Source organism: Lupinus angustifolius, chromosome LG10, assembly GCF_001865875.1.
Source record: "Lupinus angustifolius cultivar Tanjil chromosome LG10, LupAngTanjil_v1.0, whole genome shotgun sequence".
NCBI classification, from domain to species: Eukaryota; Viridiplantae; Streptophyta; class Magnoliopsida; order Fabales; family Fabaceae; genus Lupinus; species Lupinus angustifolius.
In genome coordinates, this window is record NC_032018.1 from 12,192,461 (window position 1) to 12,206,408 (window position 13,948).

Genomic DNA, 13,948 nt, shown 5'->3' on the forward strand with positions numbered 1-13,948 from the left:
TTTGTTACAAAATGCATCAACAATTCTAAAGAGATATTGTTTAAATCGATCTTATACTATATCGTAACGAACCAAAAATAATAAAGAGGTGTCGACTCATATATTATTTGGACTTGTATCCATAGTATATCATGTTTTGTTTAACTTAATTTCATTTATAACATTTTTTGTTCAAAAAATCACACTTATTTTTCATGCAAGGGTGGTCAGTGTAATGAAAGTATAAAAATTAGGGGAGTTTGTATAGGTGTAGAAAAGTGATGGATGATTAACAAGATCAAATGGTTCATATTATGCATTTTTATTTCTTACAATAACAATTATTGTCACCTAACTCACATCATTCATATGTATATATATTATCATTAGCCATTAGGAATCAAGATATTGAGATTGAATTTCTTAATTGATTCATACTCTTTCATGTTAGAAAATCTTTATGATCGGTGAATATTAATTATTTTAAGGATTTTGAATTTCATGATCCACACATAATAAAATAAGATATAGATATGTATTTGGATGCATGTTCTTAATCTTTCTTTGGTATGTCTTAAGAGTATTTATATAATGATTTTCCTCAACCAAATCTCAAAGTTCCTCACAGATTGAGAGAAGAGAAATTATTTTGTGATTTAGTGTATTGGGAACCACAACTATTCCAAATGTGTTGAAAAATAAGGTTTTCATGATCCCATATGGGCTAACATAGGTATCCACTCATTAATCTCATGTTAGTTTTCATAGTTATATGGGTTGTCAAGGTTAGGCCACTTTTTTATAACCTCTTAAATAAATAACTAATATAATTGTAGTAAGTTCATTTCAATTCATCTATATAAATTTATTAAACGATATTTTAAATTATCCAATTCATCTATATCCAAACTTCATGAATGTATTTTAATTCATCCATGAATTCATTTTAATTAATTGAATTAATAAATATCGTTTTCATTTCATTTTTTGAATTTGAACTAAAAACAATTTTTAACAAAATCATTATCTTAAAAATCACCATCTCAATAAAACATTTTTTAAAATCATTTTTAAAAAAAATCATCTTTAAAGTTCATTTAAAAAATATTTTTTTAATTTAAAAAAAAAACACTTTTTAAAACAATCATTTTTTTACAATATGCTACAAGCATGAATCGTTTAAGATTTTATGTGTAAAGTTTTTTAATAATATTTATATATAATATGTATTTAAAAAAACTTTACATATTAATCACATTTATATGTTCTATCATTGATCTCACAATCATATGAACAAATATTTCTAAGAATATAGACTAATATAAGAATTTAATAAAAAAATCAAAGTAAAGATGAGAAACACATAAAAAAGTGGGAGTTGAAATAGTAAAAAAAATATTAAAAAGTAGCAAGAGTTGTGAATGTTTATTTTTTTTGTATTCATTGGATATATATTATTGAATATATATCCATATATATTCATTCAATATAATCTATATATTATCACAACTAGTAAATGGAGCAAGCAAAACAGGTAAATTTACTAAATTTCAATGCCCTACTCATAAAAAAAAATTGCAAGCTATGTACCAACCCATAGACATTGTTCAATTTATCATCTATACTCACCAGTGAGATATTTATAATATATTTATTACACATGAAAAAGGTAAGACTCATGGTTTTGAACTTTTGATGATTTGTGATCCGCTGGAATTGTACACAACAAAACCTTACCCCAATTGCGGCGACCCCTTTTTCCTTATTTTCCTTTTGTCTTTTCTTTGATGTGGAATTTTACTATTGGGTTAATAACAGAAATAAATAAATAATAAATAAATAAAGAAAAGGAGACTCTATTCTGGTTTTCAATCTTCCTTTCATATCTATGCTTATTATAAGGCACAGATCCTTCTTCTCTTCTTCTTCCTCCTGACCCTTCATTCCTTTCCTTCACAGGGAAGGGGAACAAAGAAGAATTTACCAAAAATAAATAAATAATTATTTTATTTATTTAATATTTTTCTCTGAATTTGAAACATGGATACGTTGTCTCCATCAAACGATGCCGTTTCACTTTTGAAAGAGGAGTCAATGGTTGACCCCTTCTTGGTCGAGGCTCTTCAGAATCCTCGTCACCGTCTCACTAGTTAGACTCTCTTCTTAATATTCAATTTCGTTTTTAATTTTTGGTTTTTAATTTTTACTTTTTTTTGTGGGTTGGGGATGGTTTTGTTAATTGAATGATTCTGCTTCATGGGTATGCTTCAAAATTTGTGCTTGAGCTAGATTTAGTTTTTGCCGTGTTAATTGTTTAGATAAGAAATCTGTTTTTGTATAGTTTTTAAGGTTTATGTATTAATGTATAGGTTGGATTGTGTCAGATCTGGCATGGTTTGTAATTTCGTGTTGTTATTGTGATAATTTGAGAGTGCGAATGAATTTCAATATTTCATATTTGACTGAGGTTTTTGCTTTCTGAATGAAGTCAATGGAACCAATGGTAATTGGAGATGCTATATACCCTTTATTAGGGTAAAACATAGGCCATGTCTGTCGATTCAAATGTGGTCAAGATGCAATTCCGGAATCTGGTGATATACAAAACTGCAATATTCCGGTGCAATTTTGGGGATTGCAGATTAAAACCATGTTCCAGTTTTTATAAATTTTAGGTTGTTTAAATTTTTGTGTTTGAATTTTGGAAACGTAGCATCCGCTGTGGACTACTAAACCTAGTCTAGAACAATAACTAAGCCTTTATCCCAGTAGGTGGGTTTGGCTAATATCATAGAGATTCGACAAAATTTTACATTAGCTAAACCTAGTCTGGAAATTGAATTTAAATTACCAAGTGTCAAAATATGTGTTTACCACATGTTTAATGAGAACAGAAAAATGTTGATAGATTTAAGCTGCTTGGTTTCCATTTTAATGTAACAATTAAATTAGGGCATGTAAGGGACCCTAAACCACAGAAAATTGTTAGGGTGTGACCCGAGAGTAGGAGATAAGGTAACAAAATATCTTGGTAAACATATCATCAGATACCATGCTCTTGTAGATTTGTGTCTAACTAAATGGAGCCTGAGATTGAGTTGTTTTCCAAGTATATGTGTGTAACCTATTCCCCGTCCTCTGTCTAAGACGTTCACTGTATTTCTTGATGTTATCGGGTTTCTTAACAAGTTGGTAAAGTACTTTTTGCTTTGATTAAAATTTGTCTTGGACTCTTGGCCTTGACTGGTGTCTTGCAATTGGGTTAGGAGTTTTCTTGCATATGAACGGGCTGTTCTATGATCATTGTGCTGTGACTGTAATTTCCCCCCTACTAGTTCCGCGTCTGATTGTGTTTTACCTATTTTCTTTCAATTTTTTCAACTCGTCAGTATGAATCATAATATCTTTGTTTTAATTCTTGACTCCTTTTTTATACCTTCAGTTTTGCGGATGGAGCTGGATATCCAGAGGTTTCTGAATAATGCTGATCAGCAGCATTTTGAGTTCCAACATTTCCCTTCTTCCTATCTCCGTCTGGCCGCACATCGTGTTGCTCAACACTATGGTATGCAAACCATGGTTCAAGATAATGGCTTAGACGGACAGGGAAGTAAAATTCTGGTGATAAAGCTAGCAGAAAGCAAGTATCCTATGGTTCGCTTATCTGAAATACCTGTGAAACAGTTGGAAAATGATAAATCTGAGCAGAAAAAAATTGTCCTCAAACCCAGGCCTAATAAAAATAGTTTCAATGAAGCCAATGGAGCTGGTAAAAAAGGAAATCATTGGAGAAGTGTGGAAGAGAGGATGGAAGAATATGATCGGGCACGGGCACGCATCTTCAGTGGCTCTAGAAGCTCTGATTCAGGTGAAGTTCAATCTCTGGTTCCAGTGGATGGGAAGATATCTTTTATGAGCAAGGATGAGAATGAAACAAGCAAGAACCCCGTGGCTGATTCAGAAAGAAGCTTAAGTGTCAGGGATACTAATTCTACCCGAGTTGCCATTTTCAGAGATAGGGAAAAGGATCGTACCGATCCAGATTATGATCGAAGCTATGGAAGGTTAATTCGATGGCCATACCTTATAATTTTATTGAGAGCTTTTCGAAAATTGATTTCCATAGGTGCAACTACATACATGTTTAGCCATTTTAATGCGCTGTGCATATTTCATAGCCACTCTGTTTGTCTTCTGTTTAGAGCCATTGCCTGTGTGTTCTCTTTTGAACAAATTCTCATTATTTGGAAGTTGATTTGTTATGCATTGCGTTTCACTTTTACTATACGTGATTGCTTATTTATCATATTGTAATATATTAATGGTGCAGGTATGTTAGGAGTATTCCAGCCCCTGCTGTTAACTTGGTGCCTATGAATTTTCAAAATGCTCAACCATCATTTGCTCAATATGATACTACTTTTAATCAGTTGGCTCAGATGCCACAATCTCAACCTTCATTTGGTTATGGACCTCCTGCAAGCCCGATAATGAGTCCTTTTTGTGCCACGGGATTGAATCAGACCCCTAGGGAGGGTGCTTACTTACAGTGGCCAAGTCCTGCAATGATGTATGCTCATTCATATGACCAATTTAGACATGCCGTTATCCGGGTAATCTACAATTTATTTACATAACTAAACTACTCTGTTGAGTTTGATGACTGATTTTCTACTAGCTACCATGACATGTTTGAAATAAATCTAGCAACTTCACAAAAAAATTGTTTGAAATTGCTTGCCTTTGTATTATCTTTTTAAATAAATTTCTCAGACTTTTCGGCTTCCTCTTCCAATTTACTAGTGTGATAGATTGCTTTTGCAATCATGCAAAATTTTCTAACTTACTACCTAAAGAGTAGATAAAATTCTTAGGCTAATTTTATTCTACAATTTTTACTGACCAAATTGTGTGGTGGGTATGGTGTATATATGTGTGTGTCCCCGCCGCTCGTTAGAGCAGTGTATCTTTAAGACATGTACATCATTTTAATTTTAAATTTGGGGATTTTCCGGACATTTTTATTGTTTGAATTTAGTTCCTGGATAAGGATTGAAGAATCTTGTTGTTCCTTATATGTTTGCACTATATTTTATTTTACTTGCTCTGTTATCATGCATCTCATACACTTTTTTTCTGTTTGCAGGCTCCATTTGGTCAACAACCCTTGAGCTGTGATTATTCACAGAATTACTAGATGACATTTAAGGGGGGCTTTCAATTTGAATGCATAAGTTATTTTAGATCTTTAGACTTTCATATTAGGGTTATTTTTTCAGTATTCTGTTAGACTCCTTCATGTTATAGTAGTGTGTATGTTTATGGGCTTCAGTTTTGATGGTTATAGTATTATCATTTGATATTTGGTACCTTCTAGTGAGACAGATTATAAAATAGTAAATTGTAGTTGATTATTGAATTTAAGATATATATGATGATAAGGTTTCTGTGTTGGTTATAACATAAATATATACCTTGTTTATTGTTGGAAAGTACACACAGAGTTTGGATTCAGTGACTTAAGGTGATTTTGGTGACTTTAGGGAATTCGGGCTATGTAACAGATTGGATGAAAATAAGAATACAATGCAATTTGGAATATAAACTCAGATTTTCATCTAATGGCTTGTATTTGCTGAATTCCTCATTTTTCAAAGTCACTGAATTCAAATCCCTACTTAGGCACATAAATTTCTGCTCCATGCAAAGCAGCCCTGCAATTCTTTTTTACATTTGTTGACCCTCTTCTACTTTGACAAAATTAGATGTTGCATATAATTTTTAGGTTTATTTGGATTTTGGGGAGCATGATATAATAGTTTGTCTTATTTGTAGAAATTAAAGTTTGATGAGCTAATAGAATTGGATCCTATTGAACATAATATATTGTCATTTTAAATAGAATTGAGTTAGAAATGAGCAATACTATGATGTTTTTCTTCATACTCACACTAAATATATAAGTATCATTAGAGGTGAGCATGATTCTATCGGATCTTCTAATTGGATTTAATTTGGTCTTAATTGGATCTGAATATTATCGGGTTTCATCGAGTTAAAACTGAGTTTGAGTTCAAAAATTAATTATAATCATTATTACGGGTATAACAAGGGACAAACTTACTCTGACATATTTTCATATTTGACTATACTTTGTAACTACTTGTTCAATTGTGCATAATAATAACATATTTTGGCACAAAAGTGATAGTGGTTATAGTAACTTATCTCCTTAAACAATATTACACAATTCTGAATTAAGGAAGCTATTAATACTTCAAAGGGTTTATTCACACTCTCCAATCAGAATTTTATTTTTATCTTATAAAATTATAATTGGTTGAGAAGTATTGTAATAAGCACTTGTGGATAAAAACACTTTGAATTAAACTAATGTCTTGTTCAAATTATTGATTTCAAACAAAATTCATAATCATAATTTTAATTAATTTATGCATTGCCAATAATTTCTTTATAAGACTATCTCCCTGAACTATACAATAATTTCTCATCTCCGCAACCTATAAGTAGCCTCTAAGTATTTGGTAGAACATAGTTGAAATATTGTATGCAAATGAGTTTGACAACTTTGAAAACCTTAACCTTGTGGGGACTTTTGCTAGCCCAAATTGGATATTTGTAACCTAATCTTTTTTCCCTGTAGAAAGTAAGGCACCTTTTCTATTGTATTATATTCACAGGAGCAAATCTGAGATTTTTTTTGTTTTGGTGCAAAGCAGAAGTAACATTTACGTAAAGGGACGGAATAAAAAAAGAGTAAGGGGTGAAATTTAACCCATATGTTAAAGAAAATTAACAATAATTAGTTTCTCATCTAAATAATTATCCAAAGTTTAATTTAATGAAGACATAACTATTTTAATCATTAAAATTGTACTAATTTTTTTAGAAGGATAGACAACACATATCATAAAATTAGTACAAAAATTTGCACTACAAACACCTATTTAACTTTACAATGCAAAAGGAAATCATATGTATTGAATACTTATTTTTATAGGAGGGGATCACCAATAAGGCATTTACCTAGTGGTGTAAGGTTCAAGTAGATCTTTAGGATTACCAAAAGGGTTAAGAGTTTGATTCATATAAGCGATATTTATTTGGAGAGACATTCATACACACCGAAAGAAATTAATTCCTTATCCGGAAGGAATCCACTATTCTTAATACCTAAACCTGGTTCCTGGCAAACATTACTACTGTCTCCGTTTAAAAGTCTCACATCAATTGGTTTATTCTCTCAAGTGTGATTTAAATATCAATTAGACTATTTCTCTTGTTATCAAATAGTTTTGAAATAAGAACTTAACAATTTATTATTTTCCTTTGATATTGTGCGGCTAGATTTGTCTTTCATCTTAAGGTTAGTATTTTTTAAATATCATACTCAAGATACGAAATTACCATGATTTGTTGATTTGTCATGCAAATATCTTTATTAAATAAAAATAATAAAAACATGAGTTTAATATTTATGAACTAATAGTATAACAGGATTCCGAAAAGGAAAGAGAGAAATCTGAACACATTAGAAGGCAGTTTTTCTCACATGGTTCAAGAGTCATGTTGATTGCTACTTTTCCTATAAGAGAACAGTTGCTGCTCTTGTTCATCACATTGAATATGCAATCAAGACTAATATATTCATCAACAACATTAAAAATTAATCTAGCTTCAAGCATCAAGCCATTTTGCATTTTATTTTTGAAAAGATAATCACATTAGAGAAGAATTAGTATTAAGTATATAAAGAAGAAAAGTTAATCATAGAGATTGAGGAACATTTCATAAGGAAATACATTAGATGAATGAGTGAATGACTTGAGTCAAATTCTCAGACTTTGCACAGCTAAATGGAAGAAAATCATCAAAATTCTATAAATAAAATCCAAGTTTAGCTAAAATCTAAGCTGATTGTCAAAATTCTACAATAATCCAATTGGTTTTGAAATTCAGTTTGTGCAGAGTTAGATGCCCAACTTAATCATGACTTTGCAAGTCCATTACTTTAAACACAGATATTAGCATATCACATTGGTTATGAATCACTGCAAAGTATCAATTCAAGAAAATCAATATGCACCAATGATTTTACTTTTAGCTTTTCATCAAGACTAGAAAAAAGCCAATATGAATAGTTGGAACATTATTAAATAATACATAGAATTTAGAAATCTATGGAAACTATTTTAACTTGAGTACATCTAGCATATAGAACTCAACTCCACACTGGAGTAAGATTAGAATTTTAATTGGTAGCATTAAATCAGCCATTTAAGTCTTCTGTAGAATCGAAATGTACAACGCAGTCACCTCTAAAGGACACAAAACTTGACACTCGGGAGATAAGGCTTCGACGATAGAGGCTCCTGGATTTAATTGAAGAATTCACAACCAAATGTGCAAATCAGACATGCTTCCATTAGTTTATACAGAGTGTAATGCACATTAACTACTATCTGCATTCCCCATCAATAGCAATCTTGTTGCTTTTGCCATATTCCTGCCATGAATGACAATAGAAAATTTCCCCAGCCGAAACACTCCTGCAATGAATCTGGATGAAGTTGAGCAGCAACCAATTCCCAGACAACTACCGGATAAATCAACATAGAGGAAGTCTTGACACCACACAACTACTTATTCACATACAATCTCACATGCATTTACATGTTGTTGTCTACTGAGACCTCTACCAATCAATTTCGAATAATCATTATCGCGAAACCCGACTGCTGAAACTTTTGGATCTGCAGATCACATGTATATACTCCAATACCAATTAGTAACAACTAGATTGTCCTTTGTCAACAACTCTAACACAGACTAGCAACTATGAGCCAAAATAGCAACTATGACCCTCCACCGAACTCGATTCACCACCAAACATTAACTTCACAAGATAACAAGGTGTAACTAAGGACAACTAAAATAAGTTAATTAAAAACAAAAGATGGCCACTATATGCAACAAACACCCAATTTACTCAAATTCATTAATCTCCAGTTGGAAAAAGAGTAAGAATCTTTCTCCCTCCGGACGCATTTTCCGATCCCATATCCTCAACATAACCAGCCACAGGGCTATGCATTGGTGCCCCTATTCTATGAACCTGCTGCTGAGACTGCCTAGACAAAAAAGGATGTTCATAGTGCCCATTCGGCCGCGACCCGAGATGCCCCGCCTGCCTGTGAAACTGCGGCTGATGATGCTGCACAGCCGCCATCTGGTGGTGGTGCTGAATGGCAGGAACCTGCACAAAGGGCAAGAAATGATCCGAATTAGTCCTCCCCTGCTGCAAGAAATGCGGCGGCACAGGCGAGCTCGCGAACAAGTGGTCAGTGGCCGCATCACCACCACCGCCGCCGCTGGAAAGACCCTGCATTCGCTTGAGATAAAGCCGGTATTTTTGAAGATGGCTAGCAACATTCTCTCTGGTTAATCCATCAACGCTCATGAACTGCATTATAGTTTTCGGCACTGCGCTCTTGATGCCAAGGTGGGCCACGGCGTCAACGAATCGCTTGTGTAGCTGTGGGGTCCACACGAGACGAGGTCGCTTGAGGGTCCGTGCAGGTTCGTCGGCGCCGTTGCCGGAGCCAAAATCGCCGGAGTCAGCGGAAGAAGGTTGTTGTTGTTGGTGTTGGGTGTGAATTGTAGGATTTGAAGGTGTCGTTGGAAGTTGTCGATGATGGAGGTGTCGTTGAAAGTTGTCGGGAGTTGTGGTTGTGATGTCGAAGGCTATAGCGAGATGAGGAGTGATTAAGGTTTGGGATAAAGGCATAAGTTCATTAAGGGAAGGTAGTTCTTCTTCCCATGTTTTTGAATCTTCTTCTCTCATTCTTTTTTTATCTCTCTTCACCTTCTTGTTTTTCAGGGAATTGTGGCTCTTCTATTTACTTCAGACTCAGTTTTGCAAGATCTACTGATTTTTTTTTTCTTTTCAATTTGTGTTCCCCTCCTTCACCTGCTATGGGAATCTCAATACTCTTGTTATCATGTTTGAGAATAAAATATTTCTTATACTGATAGATAATTTCTCTCTCCCGCCAATAAAAGTATAACATGTATATTATTTTATTTAGTTTTAGAAATATATTTTTATAGAAAATGATTAAATAAGACATATGTCATGATTTGAGTGGTTAAAGATGATAACTTATATCCTTATATCATGATATACTTTATTCTCTTGTTTTTGGATGAGAAATAATTCTTTTTGGAGTGCATGAGTATCTCTTCTAATATGTATTGCTCATAAATTCAATCTTTAACATTTTAGTTAAGGATAATATCAAGTGAAGTCTTATATCATTATACTAACGAAATATTTTTTTGGTCCCTACCTGATTATAAATATTAAGAGAGTCTAATTTTTGAATATGAACCAAATCTTAGACCTGACACTATTCGGTCCGATCATGATCAAATCATACAAGATGAGTGAATATCATGTAAGGTCGAGTCTTGCTCACCTATGATATGAGGTAACATGATACAACATATATGTTTTTGTACAAGCCGTTAGCAAAGTTATAAATTGTGCTTTGGATTATGTTTACTTATATTATAGATTATAAATAGAAGAAATAAAGTAACACATCAAACTTGATGATATTATTTTTTTTCTAAATTAGCATGTCCCAAAAACTTAGTTTATAAAAAAGGGAGTAAACCAAAAGATAGTGAATAAGCTAAGCTGGCCTTTGGTTGTGACCTTCAAAGGTATAATTTCAAGGATAAAAATGGAATTTGATTATGCACAAAGAATCATACTATAAAGTTTATTTTGCCATTAAATAAATGAACAAGCGTGAGTGTTTGATCGAGTTGGAACATAAACCATATGAAGATTCCCAGAAGGGAACTATTGCAAGTGGGATTCCTATTGGGTGCAGAAATCGATATATACCAAAATTACATATGCATTGCACTCAACATTGGGCACATGAAGGGTCTATAGGTTTCTCTTCCTATTTATTGGTAAAAAAGAAAGGGCACAATAATTGTCCCTACATAGGGTATGTTTCCTCCTGCAGCATTGCCAACAATATTGATGGGCCAATTGCATCCAAGTAATATGATAAGAAGGGTACCCCATGTGATCCCCACGTTTCAACTTCAAATATATCTATATTAGGACATTTTGACAGGTGTATATATCATGTAGAGTGTAGTATTTATATGTAAGTGAAAATATTTAAGAGTGTAATATCTATCTATTAGTACATCTAACACTTGTTTATTTATTTTTGAAAATTTTGATGATTAAACATGAATAGAAGATAATGCAGTGACAATGTATAAAATTTATACAATGTGAGTGCATATATTTCTTTTTCAATATCTATATAAAGTCACTATATCATCTACTAATATACTAGCACTTCGACATTTATATATGAATACTAAATGTGAAAATAGGTCAGATCAGGTCAGATTTTGCCTTAAACATGTCGAGACTATATAATATATAGGAGTCTGAACATGACTTGTTAATCTGATAAAAAAAAAAGTCTAGGCTTGACCTGTTTAAAATTCTAACTTATTAGTTTGTTTAAAAGTCTGTTATATTATATGTCATGAAATAGGTCATTATCTTCATATTTTAATGAGCTAATAGATTTACTTTTAGCTAGACTCATTTAACTCTAATAATTAAATAATATTTTTGTATACATTTTATATTAAAAGTAATATATAATCATACTACTTATATTAAAATAATATAATTAAATAGACTGGTCTGTTATACTTAATAGGTTTTTTATATAGCCTAAAGTTTGACATATTAAGTTAAATTTGTTTTCTAAAAAGCTTGAGTCTACAATATTCACGAAAAAACCTAATCTATTATAGGTTAGATAATAAGCCCCTGATAGACGACATAATATGTTTTCACTCTTAATTCAAGAAAATATTTTTAACAAAATAAAGACAGTTAACTACTCTTATTTTTATGAACACTATCCTATTTCTTAGTTCATGCTAGAATAACTAACTTTATATTATGTATTTTAATGGTGTAACTATTGACATTTAAATTGGCTATTTACACTTTTCATAACCAAAACAATATCTTTTTTTTATTTTTAAATTTTGCTATTGTTAATGAGGAGTGTGAAAGAAAAATTAGGAACATATTTTGGTTTATAGGAACTATGAATACACAATTTAGATTGCTAATAATTTTACTCTTAAAATATATATTGACAATTAAAATTATCAATATAAATATAGGGATGAATCCACTTACTCTAAGCTCATCTTAGCCATCAATTCTAGGGAAATCCAATAGTTTGAATAAGTAGATCTAATCATTAGATGTTGATATAATTAATGGCTAGGATGAGAAGTAAGTTTAAAAAACTTACTTTTGGAGTAAGTGGACCCACACTCTATAAATATATAACAAAAGTTAGTGATTCTAGTAGACAAACCTTATTTGTGGCTAGAGGATATGTCACTCTAGAGGATAATGGGTTTGAGAGCAGATTGTTGTCAGATTTGATTGTTGACTAGTTAACAATACAAAAAAATAACCACAAATTTTACTTTACATGTACCATTTTGGTCTTGATATTTGATAGGTGTTCGGTAAAAAAATGATTTGGAAATCATCAGAAGTCCACCAAATATGTTTTTGTGTCAATTTTGGTAGATTCTCATGTTCTTAATTCTTGCAGGTTAGTCCAAAACACTTCAGCCAACTTGCATAATGGCCTAGCAGACTCAGTCAGAAAGCCATACAACTTACATCCACATGGCCTGCCTGACTCAGTCGCAAATTCTGTTATGGTGCATCAGCCTCGGTCAGGCATGGTGCATCATCAGCCAAGCGTGGCGCATCAACCTCGGTCAGATTTGGCGCATCAGCATAAGGCATGTGTGGTGCATCATTCTTGGTGAGAGTTGGCGCATCAGCATCAGGTGTGTGTGATGCATTAGTTTGGCCTAGGCGAGGCATATGAATCTCGGTCAGACTTGGTACGTCAGTCTTGACCAAGTCTGGTGCATCAACTGGTCTTGGCGCATCAACCAAGAAGCATGGGCGAGGTACATCAAGTTCAAGTCCCTCGGTCAGATTCTTTGGTCCAAGAGTATAATGATTAGCCCATCATTCAAATTAGTTCATGGGACAATAATGAAGCAAAATCTGAGGAGAATTTTGGGTTATGCATTCCCTCTTTGTTTGGTCAAGTTAGTCAACGAAAAAGTCAATTATTCCTTAAGCTCCAAGCTTTTGTGCTTTGTATTATAGCATTTTGTTTGTTTGTAACTTTCTGTTATGAACAGATTCGGTTGAGGGTTAGTTAGGAATGGTTATTAGTAATCCTTGTATAAATTCAGTGTTATTTATACTTTCATAATTATCAATGAAATAATTCATGTTTTTTTCTCTTAAAGCAATCTTGTTTTCATATAGTTTGTTATCACCATCAATGAAGTTTTTTCTTTCTAAGATGGTATTAAAGCATCTATTGATGCTCTGCTGTGCTATCATCCATCAAGTGTTTTCTTTAAACTTCCTCTCTATTTTTCCCTTCTTCAACTCATTGATCATCAATGGCTAACAGTGTAGTCACCATCAATCCTCTCAATGATCCTTCTACTCCATACTACATGAGTCCTAATGAGAATCTTGGAGCAGTGTTAGTATCTCCACCATTAATGGGGCAAATTATCACTCTTGGTCCAAGGCAATGATGATGGCATTAAAGACCAAGAACAAACTTCAATTCATAGATGGCTTGCTTCCAAAGCCTCATATGGCATATCCCTCTTTTTCAGCATGGGACAAATGCAATATATTGGTCCTTTCATGGATCAACCAGTCTATAGATAAGTCTATCATGCAGAGTGTGCTATGTTTGGAAACTTCTCTGGAAGTATGGAAGGACCTGAAGGGGAGGTACTACCAGGGTGACATTTTTCGCATTTGAAA

The 13,948-nt window shown here is 32.8% G+C and overlaps 2 protein-coding genes across 2 annotated transcripts; one reads left to right on the forward strand and one right to left on the reverse strand.

Annotated features, from left to right (window-relative positions):
* Positions 1,890–5,407, forward strand: LOC109358748 (R3H domain-containing protein 1). The gene is made up of 4 exons (XM_019603174.1): positions 1,890–2,128; positions 3,422–4,043; positions 4,310–4,592; positions 5,126–5,407. The coding sequence occupies exons 1-4, from the start codon at positions 2,020–2,022 to the stop codon at positions 5,174–5,176; spliced, it is 1,065 nt and encodes a 354-aa protein (XP_019458719.1). The 5' UTR covers positions 1,890–2,019; the 3' UTR covers positions 5,177–5,407.
* LOC109357718 (transcription factor LUX-like) lies at positions 8,118–9,965 on the reverse strand. Its single transcript, XM_019601739.1, has 2 exons — positions 8,983–9,965; positions 8,118–8,939 (listed from the first exon to the last, which is right to left on the reverse strand). The coding sequence occupies exon 1, from the start codon at positions 9,842–9,844 to the stop codon at positions 8,999–9,001; it is 846 nt and encodes a 281-aa protein (XP_019457284.1). The 5' UTR covers positions 9,845–9,965; the 3' UTR covers positions 8,118–8,939; positions 8,983–8,998.